The sequence below is a fragment of the Quercus lobata genome, chromosome 2 (assembly GCF_001633185.2).
Source record: "Quercus lobata isolate SW786 chromosome 2, ValleyOak3.0 Primary Assembly, whole genome shotgun sequence".
Taxonomy (NCBI): domain Eukaryota; kingdom Viridiplantae; phylum Streptophyta; class Magnoliopsida; order Fagales; family Fagaceae; genus Quercus; species Quercus lobata.
Window position 1 is genome coordinate 37,942,715 of NC_044905.1, and position 23,093 is coordinate 37,965,807.

The 23,093-nt window shown below is 35.0% G+C and overlaps 1 protein-coding gene across 1 annotated transcript; it reads right to left on the reverse strand.

The window, feature by feature from the left end:
* Nucleotides 1–1,381: 1,381 nt before the first annotated feature.
* Nucleotides 1,382–18,678, reverse strand: LOC115975518 (carboxypeptidase SOL1-like). The gene is made up of 15 exons (XM_031096321.1): nt 18,510–18,678; nt 18,178–18,253; nt 17,980–18,075; nt 17,809–17,839; nt 17,619–17,675; nt 16,834–16,929; nt 14,308–14,430; nt 13,382–13,486; nt 12,566–12,612; nt 4,655–4,780; nt 4,372–4,474; nt 3,727–3,789; nt 3,324–3,407; nt 2,280–2,343; nt 1,382–1,758 (listed from the first exon to the last, which is right to left on the reverse strand). Exons 1-15 carry the CDS (start codon nt 18,613–18,615, stop codon nt 1,448–1,450), a joined length of 1,488 nt encoding a protein of 495 aa, XP_030952181.1. The 5' UTR covers nt 18,616–18,678; the 3' UTR covers nt 1,382–1,447.
* Nucleotides 18,679–23,093: the final 4,415 nt, after the last annotated feature.

The window sequence follows — 23,093 nt, forward strand, 5'->3', positions numbered from 1 at the left end:
TAAAAATTAGTGGATGAATTTGAATGTGCTTTTAATTTGTTATTTGTTGAGTGGAGACTAGGGCGTGAGATAGGCCGAGAGTGATTGAGTGAAGACAAAAGCAAATGTTAATACAACAAAAACTTTCTTAGTGTCCAACCTATCTGAGTTTTTGCTAATGCTAAAAGTACGGTAAATAAGGTAAAAGCTAAAAAAAAAAAAATAAGGACTCAAATGGGACCTACAAATAGTAGGAAAAAACAAAGTAACAAGCTAGTTTATAATCAAGACTCAAATGCACACTTAATTCAATTACAAAGAACAATAATTGTCAAAGTTGAGTTAAGAGTAAAGACAAACTAATAGATAAAAGAATTCTAATCAATAATAATTAAAATTCACTTAACAATAATAATAATGAATATGTTTATTGTATTTAGAAACAATAGATGATTTCCAAGATTTCATCTCAATAAGAATGATTAGTATGTTCATTATATTATGAAACAATATTCCAAATGAACTAATAGTTTATTCATAAACTATTAGTTTATCTTTTATTCAAAAACCACAAATTTGAATTAAGAAAACTTTATAGATCACAAGATTCTTCTCCCATCCAAGATTCATCTTTTTATTGACCTCCTAAAAAAAATATCTAACAATCATATATTTTCTTTTAAAAGGCATAACATATTAATGAAAGTTTAAGCGGAAATTTATCCTAAATCCTCTTTTTCATTCCTCATTCAAGAGAGATCATTTCTCGTTCAAGAGAGTGGTTATCTCAAATACAACTAACAACCCTTCGTTTAATTCTATAAACAGTTGGTTCTATCAACTTTCTTCTTCCTAATTTCTTGAGTATAAATGAGTAATACACACTCTTGCACATAACCGTAAACACAAGCAAATTTCGTGTTTGTACGGTTGTGCAAAAGTGTGTGTAACAACAATTACCCAAATAAGTAAATATACTGCTTTCTTCATCAAAATGATGTAATGGGTCATCTCATAGCTGTGCCCATATGTGAAACTTCTGCAGCATACACTAGAATGTTTGAGAGTGCTGGGACATGTTAAAATCTTTTTTAACACATTTTCATCCGTTTCGGCAGAGATCAGGCCACCAAATTTATTGCTGGTTTTTCTCACCTATGTAGAATATTAAACCAATTAAGTTATGCCACTTTAATAGGGTGAAACGAAATGAAAAAATGAGTTAACATGGACAAGAAAATGTTCATTTTCCGATCATTTAGAAACAAACAAATAAATGATTCACTGGTCTGCTCTTACCAACATAATGATATAGTCTTGTAGAAGAGCTTGGCCAGAAGCTTTTTAACTAGCAGTATAAACTAGCAGCAACCAAGCAATAGATGCCATTTTCGAAAAAGAAATTTTAATTTTTTTTATGAGGTAAAATATACATAAAGCTTTCACAAAAGTAATAAAGTTAAGAGCATCATACCCCAGCTAGCCTTTTTGGCCCTACTACTTGTCTATGTTTTGAAAGGTTACTTTTCATTCTCCTCTGAAATAAAAAGCAAAGAAACCCTACAATAATCAAAATAAAACAAACTTCCAAATGGCCCCCCAAAAGAAAATCAACAAATTCGAGCCTGATTGTATTGCCACAGTCACATTCACAGCCACTTCGTAGAAGATTCCCCTTCAGTGTGACTTCTGCGTCAAGAACAAAATCTAATGTCATTGCAGCTTCATCCAACCAGATACACGTACTTCTCAATTTGTATCCTGGCATGGCCGCCATAACTGCAGTCAAAGTCATATCAAGATCAGAAACCAGATACATATCTTAAAACAAAAGCAACGTAAGACAAGTGCTGTAGAGCAAGGTGGCCACTAATTGTTTTTCCAATGAATGTTTTAGGTGTATTACATTTAAAAAAAATGGCCTTTGGAGTTAAGATGTGTATCTCAGTCCCTCATACATGATGCCATTTTTTTACAACTTCTCTTGTCAGATAAAAAGACCATAACATGCTTGAACACACAAAATTCATCAAAAGTTAGCAATTTTCCATTTTTCTAATGGACTTCAATATTTTAAAGTTTCCATCTGGATTGTAAACTCTATTTTTCAAAAATAGCTCATTTCATGATGAATCCTACAAAATGTATTAGTGAGGCATATATAGTGCGGCTTAGTAATAAAGTTTTGTGCTATGAATGCATGAGTGGGTAAAGAGTACATATGTTGAGCTATTTCCTAAATTACCAATATGCATCCCCAATAAAGGAACTTCAAAGCATGCTAATCAAAGGAAAAATACCTTCATACCGCCCTCTTGGAGCAAGCAAGCGATGGTAATCAGCAAAAGTTTTGCCTGATTTGACCTGTCAATAAAGTTTAGAAGACACCAAAGCACATGTTATGAAAGAGAAGAACAACTCAACCACCACTTTCTCAAGTAATGCCTAAAAGTTTAGAATTATGTAATAATCAAGCAACAAGAAGCCAATATTGTTTTTATGTGTCAGTGGGAATTAGGTAATTTTCTAGTTTCTGGACATGGCTCCATTGGCCATTGGATCTTATTTTGGGATTTGATTATATTACTGGGTTTTATTTGTGAGTTTAGTTATTAAGCTTGGGTTTAATTATCAAAGCCCAAGGAGCCCAAGTCCTATCAGGGTTATGTTCTGACCTGCGAAGTTTGACTGAATAATGAAGAGGATCAAGCTAAGGATTGTATGGAGAAACTAAGTACTAGAGTCATGTAACTACTGCTGGTTGTTGGATGGGATTTTCTAATCATTATTGTTATTTGAATTCCTTAGACTTTGGTTAGTATAGAGTTATCTCAATAACGTTTCCTAGTTTCTAGGAATGCTAAGCATTATCAGTTAGTTTATTTCAGATGCGTTTGTTATTATCATTTCAGATCATTAGAGCCATATTTAAGCAAGAGAATGAATAATAAAAAAAGACAGCAGAAATATAACCCAAAACCCAGGAGGCTGGTCACCTAGAATGAGACGAAATACATATCTCATATTGAATATAACCCAGTTGATAATATGTATTCTAAATTTTAAGTTGCTATGAAACTTTGTTTGAAGTTTGTGTGATGCAACCTTCTCTGAGGTGTGATGCCAAGGAAAGCCTAGGTGTGATACTTAGGAAATCTGAGTGTGATGCCTAGAGAGTTCATCTTTTGTTCTTCTTTGTCCTTAAACTTCCAGTAAGAAACCCAATGCCTATAAGAAACTATATGCACAAACGAATTTCAATGCATGAACTTATAAACTAAAAAAACAGCAATAAGATTGCATAAAACAGAATCAATTATGAGTATGCATGGTTGTAAACATACCGACTGATTCATTCCCTTCACTGTAATAAAACCAGGCAGTGGCCTTCCCCCATCTGATGAAAAGATTCTTCCATGTACTCCTGTCTAAAGAGTAAAGAGTACAACTCATATTGCAAAACGATTTCATGCACCATGTGAAATCAACACAAAAAATATATATATGTATATATATGGCATAACTAAAGTAAGTTTCTAATGGTTATCCTAAATGTGTCACATAAGAGTATAAGATCTAGGACTAAGACAAAAGATTTTGACAAGTAAAACATATCTGCTTATGAATTAGATTCGCATATATAATGGAATGTGCACAATGATCATTATTGTGCCAGATAGTCTACTATAGAAACTGCAAGATTGTTATATGAGAAAAGAGTTAGCAGTCGAACAAACCATAACATACCTTCACAAGGCTCGCAACAAGATTAAGCATGCTCATTTTGTTGTATTCCCAAAGAGTAGGAAGCTGCATATTAACATAAGGCAATGAAGAGAACACAATTAACAACTAGATAATAGCAAGACATCAAAAGGAAAGTGAAAGGTAAAAGTTAGAGGAAAGTTCATTTTTGACCCTGAAAATTTGGAGTTGTTTTCATTTTGGCCCTTTACATTTCAAATTTTTTTTATTTTGACTGTGTAGGTTTGATTCCGTTTCTGTATTGACTTTGTCATCCATTTTTGTTAGTATTCTGACTATTAAGTTCCCTTAATGCTTAACCATTCCATGAAATACTATTACTAAAATGTTGTGGAATGCAGGAATTTCATTGTTGTAGGCAGAAAACATATTATGGACAGTTAGATTACTAACAAAAATTAAACCATATAATAGTTGATAGGGACCTCCATTGATAAGTTACTACTTTAAAGATCACTTGATCATACATACAGTAACAGGACTACCAAGTTCTAATCATAGACTACTCCAATTCCTCCTCTCCCAAAGGAAAAAAAGACTTTTAGGAGTTAAAAGAATCATCAATAGTACCATGCAAGTTTTATACTAGTAAGAATGAAGATATTGACAATTAAACTGAGATCTAACCTCAGTAGCAGAAGGCCATTTGTTATCACTTATCTCCAAGGTCAATTCAAAACAACCATAATGTATATAATTCCAGTCTTGCATGCCACCATATATAGGGTACCTGCAACAAATATCTTGTGAAACAACTGTGAAAAATATATTATAAGAAAAAAAGACCAGCATTTCTGAAAAGTTCTCAGATGACTACAGAAGCAGAAATGAAGAATGCCTTGAACAATTGTGATGCAAATGTACTTCTTTAGTTAAAAACTTTCATCAGCATCACTTTTATGCTGCATACCAAGATGCTCCATTCGTAATTCCTCCTCGAAATTCCTTGCTCAGAGACATGTTATAGTGAGACTGACTATATATACTTGCCATGAACCGGAATGTTTCATCATCAGGACATCCAAAGTAATTTGTCCTGAAATTGATTCACATCAAAAGACAAAGCTAAGTTTGAAAGAAAAATCTAAATTGACAAAAATCTTCGGCAATGAATAAACAGAATGTGTCCTGTGATAAAATTACAAACTCAATTTTTCTGGACATCCTTTTATTTAGTTCTTAAAGCTAAGAGATGCTAACAGTGATTCATACAAGAAAATACCAATGCTCTGACACCTAGAGTTTAGGTTGTCATGACATGTTGGACACTAGAACAAGCATCAATTAAGCCAAAATCACAGAGTGTTGAGGATATGAGACTTGAAATTCCCTTTGCCATCATATGGAAAAATTAAGTGAGAGCAACAAAACTAACCATACAATAAACTTAGACCGAACCCAAATGACAACCATGATATAACAGAACACTGAGAAACCGGATGATCATGAAATACCTAAACTATGAATATAAAATTATGCAAGTTTGCACATCCATAGATAACTTTTGAAGTACAACTTTTGTCCTGAAATTTGGTCTATGTTTGATTTTCATTCCCAAAATTTTAAAAGTAATCATCTCGTTCCTGAAAATTGTAAATGATATTTGATCCTTCAGGCCATCTGTGGTTAAATTTATGTCAGGCTTAGCTTTATAGCGTGTTTAGTCAGAACTTAATCTGACACGTACATAATTTCTTTAACAGCAAATGGACAAGTAGCCAAAATTGATACCTTTTAAATTTTTCAGAAACAATGCTGTAACTTCTTAAATTTGGGGGACAAAAATCAAACTAGGACCAAATTTCAACAAAAAATATATTTCAGCCATAATTATTTAAAGGAAATCAAAAGATATTTATGAAACTAATTTCAAAATAAGCTGAATGGGTTTGACAAAGTAACGACTACACTTGGTAGCACATTCCATATAGTGATAAGATTATGACCTTACATACTTGGTAGACTCACCCTTATTAAAAGTACATTATCTAACTTGCCTACCTATTTCCTCTCTTTATTCCCTATTCCTGTTGATGTGGCTAATCGGATTGAACAGCTTCAGCAAAATTTCTTATTGGACAGATTAGGGGATGAGCCTAAATTTCATGTGGTGAATTGGGCTAAAGTTTGTGATCCTCTTCCCTCTGGTGGTTTGGCTATTAGGAGTTTGAGGCGTTTTAATGAAGCACTACTAGGGAAGTGGCTGTGGAGGCTTGGGCTTGAGAGGGATGCATTATGGAGGAGAGTGAAAGAAGTGAAATATGGTTGTGACTTGTGAATGGGGCAGGGCGGGGGTTGTTCTAACTCTGTGTCTGGTCCTTATAGGGTGAGTTTGTGGAAGTACATTAGACGTGGCTATCTACTTTGTCAAGTTATCTTTAGTTTGAGTTCAGGGATGGATCAAGAGTAATGTTTTGGCAGGATCAATGGTGAGGGGATGATTCTCTTCTCATGTACTTTCCTGAGTTATTCAGAATTTACCATGAGGAGGTTAGTGTGCTAGATCTTATGCAATTCACTAATGGGCCACTGGGATGTCAATTTCATAAGAGCTGTGCAGGGTTGGGAGTTGAAGTCTTTGTCAAATTTCATGGATGTAATTTATGGTGCATCAGTAAAAGGAAGGAGGATAAACTGTGCTGGAAACCAGATAAGAACACGGGATTTACAGTGAGCAGTTATTACAGGGTTCTAATTGGTAATGGTGATCTTTCTCCCCCTTGGAAGTGCATATGGAAATCACAGATTCTTTCTAGGGTTGCTTTCTTTGTCTAGACTGCAGCTTTTGGGAAAATCTTGACAATTGACAGTTTATGGAAAAAGAATGTGTGGCTTTTGGATTTGTATTATATGTGAAAATGCAATGGGTAATCAGTAGATCATCTCTTACTTCACTGTCCTATTGTTATAGATTTATGCACTATGGTGTTGGGTTGGCTTTATTTGGAGTTTGTTGGGTGATGCCAAAAACTGTTGCTGAGTTGTTTGGCCAGGTCATTTTCAGCGTCATCGAAATGGTCATTTGTAGATGGCTGTAACGCATTGCTTGATGTTGTGTTTATGGAGGGAGAGGAACAACTGGAGCTTCAAGGACACATAGAGAACTATGTTTGATATCAAATTATTTTTCTTTAGAACTTTGTTGGATTGGATGTCAGTTTTGCATGGTCATAGTCAGTCTTTATGGTTTGTTAGCGATTTGATAGATTTATATTATCTGCGTGATTGATTGTGTTATGGATTAATATATATGTCAGGAACATATTTGTAATAGGATACCTTTTATATATATATATATATATATATATATATGATAGTTTGTGTTAGGGGGTTGACTTAAGTTACCCAAAACACTGGTTTTATTCACAACATGGTATCAGAGCGCTGCCATTAACCCCCACGACCACAACCCACCACGCCACCGCTGGCAGTGACCATATTCATCAACAACCATCACCGATCTAAATTCCAACAACCACTACCACCTGAGTTTCCCTTCCTGGAGGTGTCACCTAGCTCCGGCGACTGAGTCTGTGGTCTCGTGACACCGTATCATCATCGCCTGACCGCAATTCAGTCACGGTTCTGGTCGTCCTCCTCCGGCGACACACGGTGGCCATCAGCCATAGCTCTTACCCTCGTGCCGCTGCTGTTGGGATTTTAATCCGTATATCTCTCGTCTATTATGATTTTATAAGTATTGGGTTGGATTGTTGTGCCGGAACTTCTTTGTTAGGTGGATGTTTAGTGCTGGGCTGGTGTTTGTTGTTGTTGCTGCTATGGGATTTTGCTTGACTAGTTTTTATTAGTGTTACAGGTGCTCTGCATGATGTTGGTATTTGATTTGTTTAAATTGTAGAAGTTGACTTCTTTCCCAGGTCCACTTTTATTTGTTTACTGTTAGTTTTTTCTTCAACCCAACAATTATTTTTTTGTCTCCAGACATGTTATCTATTACTTCTATTGGTCTTAATGGAAGTAATTATGCTCAGTGGGCCCAAGCTGTTGATTGTTGAAGTTTATTTTCTTGGAAGGAAGAAGTTTAATTATGTGACAGAGGACCCGCCTGCATCCACTGACTCTAAGTATGCTGATTGGAGGGCAGAGTGATGTAGGACAAATTAGGGATTTGTCTACGTTTAGTTGTGGTGGGTTTAAGGTCAGGAAAGAAAAAGAATTAGAGAGAAGTTAGGAAGAATTAGAGAGAAGTTAGGGCTGTTTAGGGGCTGTGTAAACAGTACCAGTGAACAGTAAACTTAGAAAGAAAGAAGAGAGAGAGAAGAGAGAAGGAGAAAGAAACAACAAAGGTCAACATACCTATTGCTCAAAACACTCAATTTTATTAATCAACCCATTCTACTTTTAGTACATTGAGCACAATATACATAAAGACTCTTACTTGTACTAGAAGATTCTAGACTCAAGAAAATTACCAAAATACCCTTTCAGATTTGCTCCTGAATATAAAATTGACCATAACTAATAAAATAAAAAACCCAAATTAAAAACTGTTTTAACCATAAAAGACTCATACTTAGACCATTAAAAGGGCATGACTTTCACTTCAATTGGACTTCACACAAGGACCCAATAAAATAATTCTTGAATAGGCGAATTTACAAAGTAATAGTATATTAAAATTCCATGACTCCATTAGAGGATGCACAAATTAGGAGTTGTTTGTGGAATAGCATGGAATCTAAGATCAATTGTAGTTTGGTTTACTTACCAACTGCTAAACTTATTTGGGAACAGGCCAAGGAGTTGTACTCTGGTGTCAACAATTTGAAGCAAATATATGATCTTCACCAAGCTTATTTCTCCTTGACTCCCAATGATGTGTCTTTGGAAGACTATTATAACAAGTTTAAGGATATATGTGAAGAACTCAATATTTACCAACCCATCTCATCTAATTTTAAAACTATGAAGAAACAATGAGATTATATGCATGTTGCTCGCTTCCTCTTTGGCTTACCTCCAACCTTTAAATCAGTGAAATCACAACTTTTTGGCTAGGAAAGACATCCCTTCATTGACTCAAGTTTTTGGTAGGCTTAGACAAGCTACATTATCTGATTCTAGTACTACTACTCCTACTGTACCTTCTGGTGATACATCTGCTTTTGCCACCTCTATGGGGAGTGGTAGAGGTGGCCATGGAGGTCGTGGCCGTTGGAGTAGAGGTCGTGGGCAAGGGGGAGGGGGTCGTGGTAGAGGCCGTGCCCCTCGTAAATGCACTTATTGTCATGAAGAGAATCATACAGTGGACTTCTATTGGGAATTATATGTTGGGAGATATATGGTAAATCCTTGGCACATCAAGCTAGTCTTCAAGTTGAAGAACTGACTTCACAGTCACTTCCACCAACATCAAGAGTAGTCTCCATCCTTGAGGAAGAGTATAAGCGCCTCGTGTCTATGCATTCTAATTCTGTTAGTTCCAACTCCACTGCTACTTTGGCTCAACAAGGTACTTTCGCTACCTATCTTGCCATTAAAGAACCTTAGGTCATTGACTCAAGTGCTACTGATCATATGACAGGTACCTTAGGTTTACTTTTTGACCTTGCACACTCTAGTAGTCTTCCCAATGTTACTTTGGCAGATGGCTCGGCCACTACAGTTTCTAGTTTTGGCACTGCTAATCTCAATTCTAATCTTTCCCTATCTTTACTCTTATATATTCCTATCTTTCAGTTTAATCTTTTGTCAATTAGTAAACTTACTAAACTTCTAAATTGTGCAGCAATTTTTTTATCCACTCATTGTATCTTTCAAGATCTCAAGATGGGGAAGATTATTGGTGGAGCGCATGAAGCTAGTGGACTTTACTACTTGGATTGGTGTGGTTCTTCAAGTTTAGTGGCTTCTCACTTGTCTATCTCACCTATTTAGCATCATTGTCATCTTGGTCATCCCTCTCTCAAGAATTTGAAGTTGTTAGTCCCATCATGTTGTCAAGTTGACTCCTTACAATGTGAAGCTTGTCAATTGAGTAAGCACCATAGGGTGCCTTTTGTCTTTAGGCATGAGAGCCATCTCAGTAGTGCTTTTCATTTAGTTCATTATGATATTTGGGGTCCAATAAACTCTCCTTCATTGTTGAGATTTATGTATTTTGTCATTTTTGTGGATGATTATTCTATGAAAGAAAGGTTTGAATTGTTCTCAATTTTCAAATCATTTTTTATGGAAATAAAGACTCAATTTAATGCTTCACTTCGTATTTTTCGATCTGATAATGCTCGTGAATATTTTCATACATCTTTGTCTCAATTTTTTTATGATCATAGTATAATTCACCAATCTTCCTATGCTCATGCTCCACAACAAAATGGAGTTGTTGAACGCAAATTGCGCCATTTGTTAGAGGTTACCGATTACCAATGCTCTTTTGTTTCAAATGAGTGTTCCCAAATCCTATTGAGGTGATGCTGTGATCAGATCCCCTATAATGTACTATCTCCTAATGCACCTTCATTTTCCTTACCTCCTAAAATTTTTGGATGTGTGCTATGTTCATCTCTTAGGTCTAGGGCGTGATAAAATTGATCCTCAATCAATTAAATATGTTTTTCTTGGGTATTCTTGTACTCAAAAGGGATACCAGAGTTATTCGCCTACTCTTCGTCGTTGTTTCATTAGTGCTGATGTCACCTTTCATTAGTCTCTAACCATATTTTTCTCCTTCACCTAGTGATGCCAGTTCTCTCCATTGTCTTCCTCGCTTGCCCCTAGTGTCTCTTGCTCCTGCTATTTCTCCTCCTTGAAAACCACTCCAGGTGTATCGTCATCAGCAACAATGTCTGGTTGAGACTTCTTCCCTACCTAGTGATTCACCTCCTGATCTTGACTCTCTTCCTATTTCTTTGCAAAGGTAAGTGTACTTGTACCTCTCATCCTACTTCCCAGTTTGTCTCTTATAGCCACTTATCTCTAGCACTCCATGCTTTTACCTAGTCTCTGTCCTTTGTTGTTGTTCCTAAGTCTGTACAAGAGACCCTATCCATTCCTAGTTGGAAGGCTGCTATGGATGAAAAAATGTCTGCCTTGTCTCAAAATGCCACTTGGTCTATAGTTCCTTTGCCTCCAAGGAAAACTACTATTGGTTGTCATTGGGTGTTTACTATGAAGTACTTACCTAATTTTTCTATTGAGCGCTAGACGGCTCGCTTGGTTGCTAAAGGGTATACCTAGACATTTGGTGTTGATTATGCAAAGACATTCTCTCCTGTTGCTAAAATATCTTTAGTCCGGATTTTAATCTCCTTAGCTACTAATCTGAGTTGACCACTATTTTAGTTAGATGTTAAGATTGTGTTTTTAAATGGTGATATGAAGGAAGAGGTGTATATGGAGCAACCACCCGGGTTTGTTACTCAAGGGTAAATTTAGTGCAGCAGTGTTAAAGTTTAGCTTGCAACATTGCCAATCTGATCACTCTGTGTTCTCTCATACCTCGAAAAGCAGAAAGATTCTATTAATAGTGTATGTTGGTGATATCTTAATCACTAGTAATGACAAGAAGGCCGTTGATGATTTGAAGACATACCTTCAAACTTCCTTTCAAACTAAGGATCTGGGCAAACTTCCTTACTTCTTAGGTATTGAGGTAGCACAATCTAAAGAAGGTATCAATTTATCACAAAGAAAGTATGTGTTGGATATTCCGGAAGGAACTGGCTTGTTAGGATCTAAACCAGTAGAGACCCCTATGGATCATAATGTCAAATTGTATGAAGATTAGGGGGAGCTATTATCTAATCCTGAGAGATATCATCGTCTAGTTGGTAAGCTAAATTATCTCACAATTACTCGCCTAGCTATATCATTTGCAGTTAGTGTTTTGAGCCAGTACATGAAAGCTCCTTGTCTTCCACATTGGGAGGCAGCTATTCAAATTGTGAGGTACCTTAAAGCACATCCAGGTCATGGTCTCTTGTATAAAGCCAATGGTCACCTACTAGTAGAAGCTTTTAAAGATGTAGATTGGGTAGGATCACCTTCAGACAGAAAATCCACTACTGGATATTGCACTTTTCTAGGAGGAAACATTATTACTTGGAAAAGTAAGAAACAAAGTGTTGTAGCCAGATCTAGTGCAGAGGCTGAGTATAGAGCCATGGCGAACACATGTTGTGAGCTTTATGTGGATTAAGCATTTACTTGAGGAATTAAAGTTTGATGTGAAGCTGCCTATGACTATGCATTGTGATAATCAAGCAGCAATTCACATAACCTCCAATCCTATGTTCCATGAACGAACTATAAGCATATTGAAGTAGATTATCACATTACTCATGAGAAAGTAGAGGATGGTTTAATTGCTACTCCATATGTTTCTATGAGAGTCCAAATTGCTGATATGTTTACCAACTCGTTTGGATTTATTATGCAACAAGCTAAGATTGTATGATATATGCTCTCTAGTTTGAAGGGGGGTGTTATGGGTTAATATATATATGTCAGGGGCATATTTGTAATATATATATATATATAATAGTTTCTGTTAGGGGGCTGACTTAAGTTACCCTAAACACTTGTTTTATTCACAACAGATTGTATGGTCCCCAACTGTATACTCCCTGTACACTTGGGCAACTCTATTTTTTTTTTTTTTAATAGCAACAAAAATCGTATTACTTGTAGAAATTAAATTTTAAAAATAAAAATAAAAAAAGACTATGACCTTATATGGAAAAAAGAGCAACAATGAACTGGAAGGACAGAACAGTAGAACATGACAGCAGAGAGCAACTTCAAGTTACAAAGTATATATAATGCATTGGACAATTGATCCAGGATGTAAAATCATCACCTTTTATCCTGAGTGCCATCCCACGGATAATTTGCAACAAGTGCACCCTGTGAACAGAAGAAGACGCCCTTAAAAACTCATTTTTGTGTATTCTATCTAAATACTCGTTAACTAAGAAAGAAAACACATCCTGTTTTGAACCAACGCCCATGAGACAACATTATATCTTTGGAATCAGTATAATTGAATGAGTCAACCAGGTAATAGATGACAAAAATAAGTGGATTTTGATACAGGGAAAAAAATGCATGTTCTATATTCAGTGATGTCATGAGAGTATGAGACCTTATCTTTTCTTTTCTGAAAGTCATTAAGATATCTTTCATTTTAAAGAGAGAGAAGAAAAATAAAAAAAGAAGTCAAAGAACTGACTGAACATTTCTGACAGTGGTGAGTATAATGCTGTGAATTTATACAGATGAAGCTAGTTTCAGTCTTCAGTGAAGTACTGTTTCCACCCGTTTTCAACTGGCTAAATCTATAATACTCTATGAGTAAGTCTTTGCTCATGTCTAAAAAATAAATAGAATTCAAACAAATAAAAATAAAAAGGAGCTGAAGGAGGCTGGGGGAAAGGTTGTTCATTGATAATAGAGATTCTGCTCAGCTTTCCAGAATAGAAAAAACAAAACAAAAATATATTTAACAATGAAGGTGTAACACTGGCCAAAATTTTCAGTAAACACTTTTTGCTGCTAGGAAATTGAACATTAACACTCACCATAAAATCAACTTTGAGAAAGTATCCATATCAAATGGAAATAGTATGGATATGGTTTTTTGCAGTTAGTAACATGAGAAAATAAGAAGTATTACCCCATGCAAACTGGCAGATGCTGTAAATTGTACATCCCTCAACCAATTCATAATTGCTCTGGTTTCAGGTTGCCGCATATGCACGTCCTCATTCATAGGAAAGAACTGTGATTGCATGCAAATCAATGTCTTCCATTATTAAAACATCACCAAAATAGAAATGAAGAGTAACATCATTATTTTCACATTATAATATTAAAAATATGCTTCTGAACATCCCCTCCTTTTAGTGATTTCAACCTTAAGATTAAAATGAATCTGGACCAAAATATTTTGTTTCCAAGTTTTAAGTCGTCAATTACATTAGGTAATATACACCCCAGTTGTCAATTATGACAACAAAAATGCATGTGAAAAGTCATAGTCTTAAATTTCAATATCAAGCTATCAACTCTTGATCTGAAAAACTCCTTTTCTTGCTTGAGTGCAGTTCATGGTACTGTTAGCAACACCAGACAGCACCCTCTGCTTTGTTTCAGTTTCAAACTAGCCTCTGTTAACTAAGATTCCTAAAATCTAAAGCAATTTAGCCATCCTATCTTTATCCAAAGAACCTTAAATTTCAATGTATGGGGCTGTCCCATATCAAATAGCCTTATTAATAACTACATACTGGTAGTCAAATGGACTGAAATTAGATAGATAATAATCTAACAAAATTTTTGCATTTTATTTATCATTGAATGAATTTCCCTTTCAATAATGTTATAGAAAACTACAATTCTACAAGTGAGGATTTGAATTCCAAATTAGAAAAGTCCCAATAACATACAACTTTATTGCAGTCCTGGATGATTTCTATGAAAACTACAATATATCCTACAGTCTAGGACATAGTAATCACAATTAAAATAGTGCCAACTCACAAATTTTAGATCCAGATTAAACAAGTGTCATATAAAAATACGATTTAACAAAAATTATACCTGATCAGGAAAATCTCGATTTAGATCAACATTGTTTGCATTACCACGCCTCCTAAGTGAAAAACCATCAGGATTCATGGTTGGTAGTATATGAAGGTGAACATTCTCTACAATCAATGTAGCCTGACCAAACCAATGGAATGTAAGAAAATATTTTATCATTGAATTACATAAAAATCAATATCCAAATTACAAATCATGCAAGATTACGTATGTCACAACTTGAGGATAGTGCTAGCAAACATATGCACCATACCCAAAAGGACCAAGCCACAATTAGGGCTCCTCATAATCGATTGTATCAACCTTATAAATACTCAATGTGGGACTCAATTACGACTGATACAAGACTCGGTACACGCCCACAGAACACCTTCACAATCCAAGTCGACACATAAATCCATACAATTCGAGGTAAAATTTCCGCCACATTATGCTGCAATATTTCAAGCTACATGGTGTTTCCAAGTTGATTTTAATAACAATTGTCACAACACCAAGAAAGCACACTAGCTACTTCTACACTATGCCCCAAGAAAACTAGTCAAGTTGGAGGTCCCTCATGATCGCTTATATGACCCAAATCAATCTAGTACAAGTGAAGTGGAACTCAACACACGCTCACACAATTCTATTAGTACAAATGCAATTCGATATCACAATTGACGTCCTCGTCAAAGCCTGCATTATGTTGCAATGCCTCTAAGCAACATGGTGTTACCAGATTGACTATAATGTCATTGATCACAATTCAAGGAGAGCACTAGCCACATCTGTGGTATGCCACAAAATGAATAGTCAAGTTACAATGAGGGTTTCTTTTAATTGCTTATATAGCCTAGTTTGACCAAGTAAACACTCGAAGTGGGACTCAGCACACACCTACACAACCCTGACACCAAATCCATACAATCCAAGGTATTACAATGTAATTGGTGTATACATAAACGTAGAACAAGTTATGTTGGTTTATAACCAAAGAAGATTTGAGTTTACATGTACTCTTATTAAAGGATTCCCTATAATCAAAGGAACCAAACTCTTCTTTTTTAAGAGATTAGTTTCAAATCTTAAACTCTTCTTTTTTAAGACCCTTCTAGATTGGGTTGCAGTGTTAGGCTTTCGTTCTTCTTTTTCAGTCCATGGCTTCATGGACTTTTGTACTTTATGCACTTGACTTGCTTTTGTCATCCGAGTGTTATGTTGGTTTATAACCAAAGAAGATTTGAGTTTACATGTATTCTTCTTAAAGGATTTTCTATAATCAAAGGAATCAAACTCTTATTTTTTAAGAGATCAGTTTCAGATCTTAAACTCCTCTTTTTTAAGACTCTTCTGGATTGGGTTGCAGTGTTAGGCTTTCTTCTTTTTTAGTCCATGGTTTCATGGACTTTTGTACTTTATGCACTTGACTTGCTTTTGTCCCTAATGTATACTTCCTATATACTCAAGTGACACCTTTCTTCTTCTTTTTTAATATATTTTTATTACTTATCAAAAAATAATAATCAAAGTAATCAAACAAACAGCGAAAAAAGGTTTTTAAAAAGTAAAACACAAAATACAATCATGAGTAGCATAGAGATATGCAAAGTGGATAGAAATGATCTAATGAATACAAAATTAAAATACAATTGAATTTTTAGCAGAATTTCTTCTTTCTGTTAAGTATTAACCATGGATAAGGCTCAACCTGGTTAAATGATTAGTTCATGTTTCAAGGGACAAAATAAACTACAAGTTCTAATGCATTTGAGTGAGCAACTTGGGAGGAATTTAAGTCAATTACAAATCTGAAAGTTTCCTCTGTAAATTCCTCTTTTAGGATCAAAAAACAAAATTTTGAATCACTAAAATAATTTCTAAGAGTTGAATTATTTACTTTCAATTGTGTATTTTAGGAATTCACAAATCTGGCAACTTCATTGAAAAGTTTGTGTCTCCTTTCAATTCATCAAGCCTACCCATCATAAACTACTCACAAAGCAAGTATAAAGAGAGTGCTAAAAAAGCATGTAAACTGTAAAGTAACTACTGAAATGAAAAGCAGCCAGCAACTGGAAAATTAACCTAATCATATCTTTCACAAACTATGCACAAATGTGACAGGGGTTTGAGTCCAGGAATCAACCTCTCCAAAAAAAACATTTGGGGGTAAGACTGCCTACCATGATCTCTCCCAAATCCTACAAAAATGAGAGCTTTGTGCATAGGATACAACCTTTATGCACAAAGCCAGTGCAAAAAGAATGGAGGAAAAAGAAGAAGGAAGCCAAAGAAACCCAAAGAATCATATACAACAACAAGCCTTGATCCCAAATTTTTGGGGTCGGCTATGAATCCTCAACATATTAGTTAGGATTGGCCACATGTATTCTTTTCATCTATTCTATTCTATCTGAAGTCATATTCTCTATTACATTAAAATTGTAAAATGATGGTTTCATAAAATTTGTCACATTAAAACAACCAAAGGGAGCAAGCAATAAATCTGCAATGTCACGGCAAATAAGGGGCAAAAAGTACCAAGGGATCCTTTAGATGATTATCACATATCCAATTTGCAAGAAACAATAGAAGCTCACGGCCCACAGGTTCATCCCCGTGCACATTTCCAATGTACTGCAATATCAAATAAAACAGTCACCATGTTTCTCATACTATTATAGGTTCAAAAGTTTTATTAAAAAATAAAAGGTCATACTCAATGCATAAAGCTCCCACTTTTTTGCGGGGTGTAGAAGAGTTAAATGCATTCAAAGGGAACAGTAATGAAATGCTTTCAAATATGATATAAGAATCTCTCACTCTCTCTCTCTCTCTCTCTCTCTCTCTCTCTCTTGGATTTTTTTTTAGTTGTGGCATCCTACAGACATGAATATCCGCATCCCTATCACACAGCTCACTAATTAATCATAGTCTTATTCATCCAAAAAAGAAGAAGAAGAATTATAGATTTAACTCAACTATATACACTATTATTTGTTGGGCAAGCATTCAAGGAACCAAAAAATTCTTATTTTTGCATCCTTATAATTTCCTGACAAATCAAGTAAATCAATTTGATATACTTTTTTTTCTTTTTCGGTATATTGTGTCATTGCTATTCTAAAATTCAACCATAAGCAGTGACTGAGACCTTCTCTTTACACCCAAGCAGGTTCAAAAACACTTAGCTGTATGTGAAAAGCATAAGAAATCGAATATATGGCTGAAAGTTACAGCCTCAAAGATTATCCCAATAGATCAATATTTAGTAAAGATAAGAATTGAGTCTGTTCATGTCCCTGCAGAAAAAACAGATGACTCACCTTAAATGCAGGTTCAGCCTCTTCTTCTCCAGGCTTGTCAGAAATTTCTATCACCCACTACAGCCAACAGAACAGACGAGACCCACCAAATATGGCAGTCATTCACAACCCAACAGAGGTTATTTAGAATTAAAATCCAAAATAAAGACAATACAGAAAGAAATGGAACTAAGTTAAGTGATATGATTACCAGTGGAACTCCATTCACACTCTTCCCTATACTGATAACCCATTCCAAGAATCCCCCAAAGAGAGAAACAAATAACAAGTCAGCATTAGCACCAAAACAAACATTGTGTTAATTATTATACCAACTGTCTAAATTTAACAACAACAACAAAAAAGGCTGATACAAAATCACCTGTATATCCTAGAAATGTGACTACATCGTTGCGCAAACGCTTTGAGGGCCTTCTCTAGTTGAGAATTAGTCATGTAACCTCGAGCAATGTCAAGACTATGACATGACACAAATCCAACATTCAATTATTATTTTCTTAGGAAAACAAACTATATATAATATCCAAATAAGGAAAGTGTTACAAAATAAACAAACTACCTTAAATGTAACCGGTTATCCTCAAACAAGTGCCGTGCAGTAGAACCCGAATTATAACTACTATTTTCAAAAATGCCTGTTAAAATCAAAGGTACAATAATTACAGTTATAAACTAAATAGTAATACAATTCTTATTTACCAAGAACCAAAGAAAAGAGCTTGCGATTCGTAAAGGTGAAGTGAAAAAGGAAAGTTTTTTTAAGTTGAGATTCTTAATTTTTGGAAAGTCAAAATTAACGAGGAATCTGATATTCTCAGACGACATTCCATTTCCTTTCCTACAGTTTCTCAGCAACCAAACAAAAGATTAGAGAGAGAGAGAGAGAGAGACCTGAAGAGAGAGAAGAGTGTTGTTGTTGACCGCCTCTGGCAAAGGTAGGGTGAAGAAAAGTGGAAAAGGTGAGAGAAAGGAAGACGAGAGAAAAGAGAAGTTCCATTTTTCTGTAGTGATGATGATTGATTTTGATCTTCTTCGCATTTGATGTGTTTGTTTATTTTTATATTCAGGTAGGTTTTTCGGTTTATATATTTAGGAGTTATGATTAGAGTTTGAGAGAAAATGAGAGTTGAGAGGAGACTCGAAGAGTGAGTCAGCGAAGCGAGGAAGACGCCCACTGCATCTGATCCCACGTGAGAACGACGCCGCCCTAATATAACAACAAAGTTTAAAAATCAAATATAAAAAATTAGACTCGGTGCGTGCAACGATGTTATTTTTTTCCTTTTTTTTTTTTCTTTTTTTAGGTTAAAAGCATCTACAATAATAGTACTATTTTTTTAGTTATTTAATATCATAAAAAATTATTTTATCTATTTTATCTCTTTATTTTATAAAATATTTATTATTAGTAGATCTATTTTAATTTTTAATACAATAAAATAATATTAACTTCTAAACACGTGCGTGTTTTTTGGTATAGATTAATAATTTACATTTATTATAATTTAGGATTTTTACTTTTTCTAATCACAAAAACAAAAAACAAACAAAAAAAAATATAAGGGTTTGATGAAGAAATTATTTCTCTCACAAATGCATAAATCAATATTACCAAGAATTTTGGAAGATACCTATTTGCTCAACAAATGGTTTGAGTATTGATTGCATTTGCCAATCTCAATTCTAGACCTCGTAAAATGTGTCCCTAATATCAAATTCATTGAAGTCATCAATTAGTTGCTAAAGTATGGCTTAATTTTAAAAAATAACCATTGAAAAGCACAAATTGAACAAATTGTCAAAAAAAAAAAATTATAGAGAAAAAGAAACATGAAATTGATGAGAATGAAACTTGGCCTTCACAAATATAAAATAAATATAAAACTGACTAACAAACGTGGAGGTTAGTGATAATAAGGAGATCGTGAGTGAGAAATTGAAAAATAAAAATAAAAGTATGAGAAATTACATAGTAGTAACTGCTTTTTAGTGGGGATGTTGGGATGATAAGGATGGATAGAAGTTATAGTACTGGTTTTATAGTAGGAGTCTTCTTTTTTTTTTAATAAAGAAGAAGAGATTTGGGAAAATAAAAACATGAGATTAGAGTAATGAAATTTATAAAAATTAAAAATTTAAAAAAAATAAAAAAAAAATTGAAAAAAAAGGAGGATAGAAGAAACAAATACATCGTGATGAAGTTAAAAAAAAAAAAAAAAATGAATACGTGGGGTGAGTTTTGTAAATTGGAGAAGTTTTAAAACTAACAAAATAGTGATCCTATTTTGTAAGGAGTTAGAGAATAGAAGTAGGAATTTAAATCAATGTAAAAGTAAAAGTTTATTAGAAGCGGGAAAACATTTCAACGTAAAAGTAGAAATTTATTATTTTTTTCAATTTATTATTTTAACCCCATTTTTAAGTTTTAGGTAAGGGTATTTTTGACAATAAAAAAAACAATAACTAACTTTCTTTTGCCAATTTACTATTTTAACCCTATTTTTAAATCGTTGGTTAATTAATTTAGGGGTATTTTTTATAGGAAAAAAAAAAAACTAACTAACTAACTAACTAACTTTCTGAATCCTTTTATTATATACAGATAAACATCACAATAAAATAATATATCTATTACAATAAAATAATATAGTCACTACAATAAAATAATCTATCCACTACAATAAACAACAATCGCAACCACCGTAATTGCTACCATTGCCACCAACGTTGTGAGAAGCAAAAACAGAAACAAAAAAAATGTAGCCTTCCCTACACACAAAAAATTCTCAAACTAATATTTAAAAACAAAAACATAAATTCCTGCAAATAGAAAATTCCTAATACATTCCAATTCTCTACAGATTTATCATTAGATTCAACAAATATAAATTCCTTGTAAACAGAAAATTCCCAACTAACATGACAAATTTATCATTCCAATTACCCAAATCAAAAATCTTAAGCATTACATGATGAAGAAAACAAAGACAACTCACCTAATCAGCAAGCATGCTTCGGACTTGGTGGGTTAGACAGAAAAGAAGGGAGGTCGACCTAGATCGAAGAGGCCGAGATGGGTTAGAGCATCAGAGAAGGCGAGTTAGGTTGGCGTGGTTTGACTTTGAACTTGGGGCTTGGGGCTTAGGTTTGCTTGGGACTTGGGCGACATGGGTCGGAGGCATGGATCGACGGTGTGAGTGAAATGGGTTTACGGTGTGGGTCAATGGCGTGGGTCAGCTTCGGACTTGGGGCTTGGGTTAGCTTGGGACTTGGGCAGCATGGGTCGATGGTGTGGACGAGATGGGTCTGCGGTGTGGGTTGACGAAGTGGGTCAACGGCTTGGTTTGACGGAGTGGGTCAACGGCATGAGACGGTGACGTTGAGTTTCAGGTGGGCCAGTGATGTTGAGGTTCGGGTGGGCCAATGGCGGTGCAACAAAAAGGTGAGAATTGTGACAGAGGTGAGAGTTTGAAAGTCGAGAAAGTTGAGAGTTTGAGAGTTGAGAGTGAGAGTTTGAGAGTTGAGAGTGAGAGTTTGAGTTTGAGAGAGGTGAGAGTTGTGCACCGTAGCAATGTAGGTAAAAAATTTACCTATACCACCACTGTGAGGGTGAAAGGCCAAGGAGCCTATATCTATGTATATGTTAGGCCAAGGGTCCAATCTGAGGAAGAACTCCTCCTCAGTTAGGCAAGGCCGAGGACAAAGGGAATGGTCTGCCATGAAGAGCGACACTCCGGACCATTCCATGAAAGAGGATAAGTATTAAGAAAGAACAGGACAAGGGAAGGCATGAAAATATCTAAGAGAAAGCTACTACTATCGCATTAAATGCTCTGCAACTAACTGAACCGTGCTTTTCAGCCTTTACAACCACTCCTAAAGACTTTAGGGAGGGGTTGATGGGACAAATATCAACACTATCAATCTAAATCTACACGTGGACAGTGGAAATGAGAGGAAAGATAGTATAAAAAAATTTTTGGGGATGGGGGTGGGGGGGAATTGAAGAATAATAATCATTTGTAAGACTTCCTTTAAGGTCAATGACACTCTTTCAGATTTTTCATTTTTCATTTTTTAAAAACTTCAGTGGCTTTGAGAATAAAGATTAAACAAAGACATCTTTTGGAAGTTATGTATATTAAGAGGCAGCCAAGCTTTTTTTTTTTTTTAGGGTATTGGGTGGGGGGGGGGGTGTTGTTTGAGGGGGAAGAGGCAACCAAGCTAGTGTGGAAAGATATTAACATTGCATCCAAGAATTTTCCTTAATGACATAAACTTCCAATTTAACCAATTATAATTAGGCAAAAATACTATTTTGGTCCTTACATTTTGGTTTCATAGTTAATTTAGTTCCTACATTTTGGTAGCAGTCAATTTGGTTTTTGTTATTTTCAACTTACAATCAATTTGGTCCTACCATTAACTTACTAACAGAAAATGCCTACATGACACCTAACATGACAACTAGCACACATGATGCTGATGTGGCAAGTAAAATAATTTTAAAAATGCCACTTAGCATTAAATTGAAAAAAAAAATTCTTAATTTTAATAAAAAATTGTGGAACACTACTGGATTTTCTTGAATTTTCTTAGCAACCAAAAAAAAATCAACCTAGCAAGCAAAATCATTGGTACAATTCTTTAGTTGTTGAGTTTGTTATTTGGGTCCAAACCTGAGTTTCTTTATCCTTAAGCCTCTCATCATCTTTTTCTCTGTCAACCACTTCCTTAATTCCTTTACTACATTCGGTGCTTGATAAAGACAAACAAGTTTGGAGTTTGAAAGGAAAACCCACACTCATCTCTAAATCTCCAACCTTCAGCTCATCTCAACTCAAAGATGGCATCTCAGCCCGGTTCAAGGTGAGAGACTGATCCATCAAACGTGAAGGCAGCTAGACATAATCAACACCCTCATCTCCCTTGAAACCCCAAACCTAAATCACCAACTTCCTATAGCCCAAATGGAAATCTACTCCCCAAACGCACATGTAAAGTTGAAATGGAAAGAAAAATAGAAAAATAAAAAAGAGAAGGAAAATAGAAACAATGAATAGAGAGACACAAAATGGTAGCCACCATCGGTGGTGCTGCCGTCGTGCATCACTGTCAGCGCGACAGTGGTCACGGGTCCAGACATGGTGGCCAGTTTAAGCTAGATGAGAGAGAGAACCGAGGGAGTGAGAATAAGATGACAGAGAGAGAACCGAAAGAGTGAGAGAAACTTCTTCTGTTCTTCAAACAAAGACCAACAGCATCTAAGAATTCGAACACCCTTTCCAAATAACAATAAATATCAAAAAATTTAGTTAGTTGTCACGTTTCAAAACAATGTTGAAAACTAGCATCTCGAGTGTCTAAAACTCGAGTTCCAAGATAAAACTCGAGTTTTTAAGTCTCGATTTGTAAGCGGATGGGTCTGATGTGGAAAAAAATCCACGTGGAAATCGAGTTTTAAAGACTCAATTT

What these genes read in the sequence shown, in the direction of transcription:
- LOC115975518 (XM_031096321.1), bottom strand. Translation starts at nt 18,615, where the DNA reads ATGGAACTTCTCTTTTCTCTCGTCTTCCTTTCTCTCACCTTTTCCACT. An exon ending in ACACTCTTCTCTCTCTTCAG is followed by an intron (nt 18,254 to 18,509) that starts GTCTCTCTCTCT and finishes TGATTTTAACAG; the next exon opens with GCATTTTTGAAAATAGTAGT. An exon ending in ATTACGAATGGAGCATCTTG is followed by an intron (nt 4,475 to 4,654) that starts GTATGCAGCATA and finishes TATTTGTTGCAG; the next exon opens with GTACCCTATATATGGTGGCA.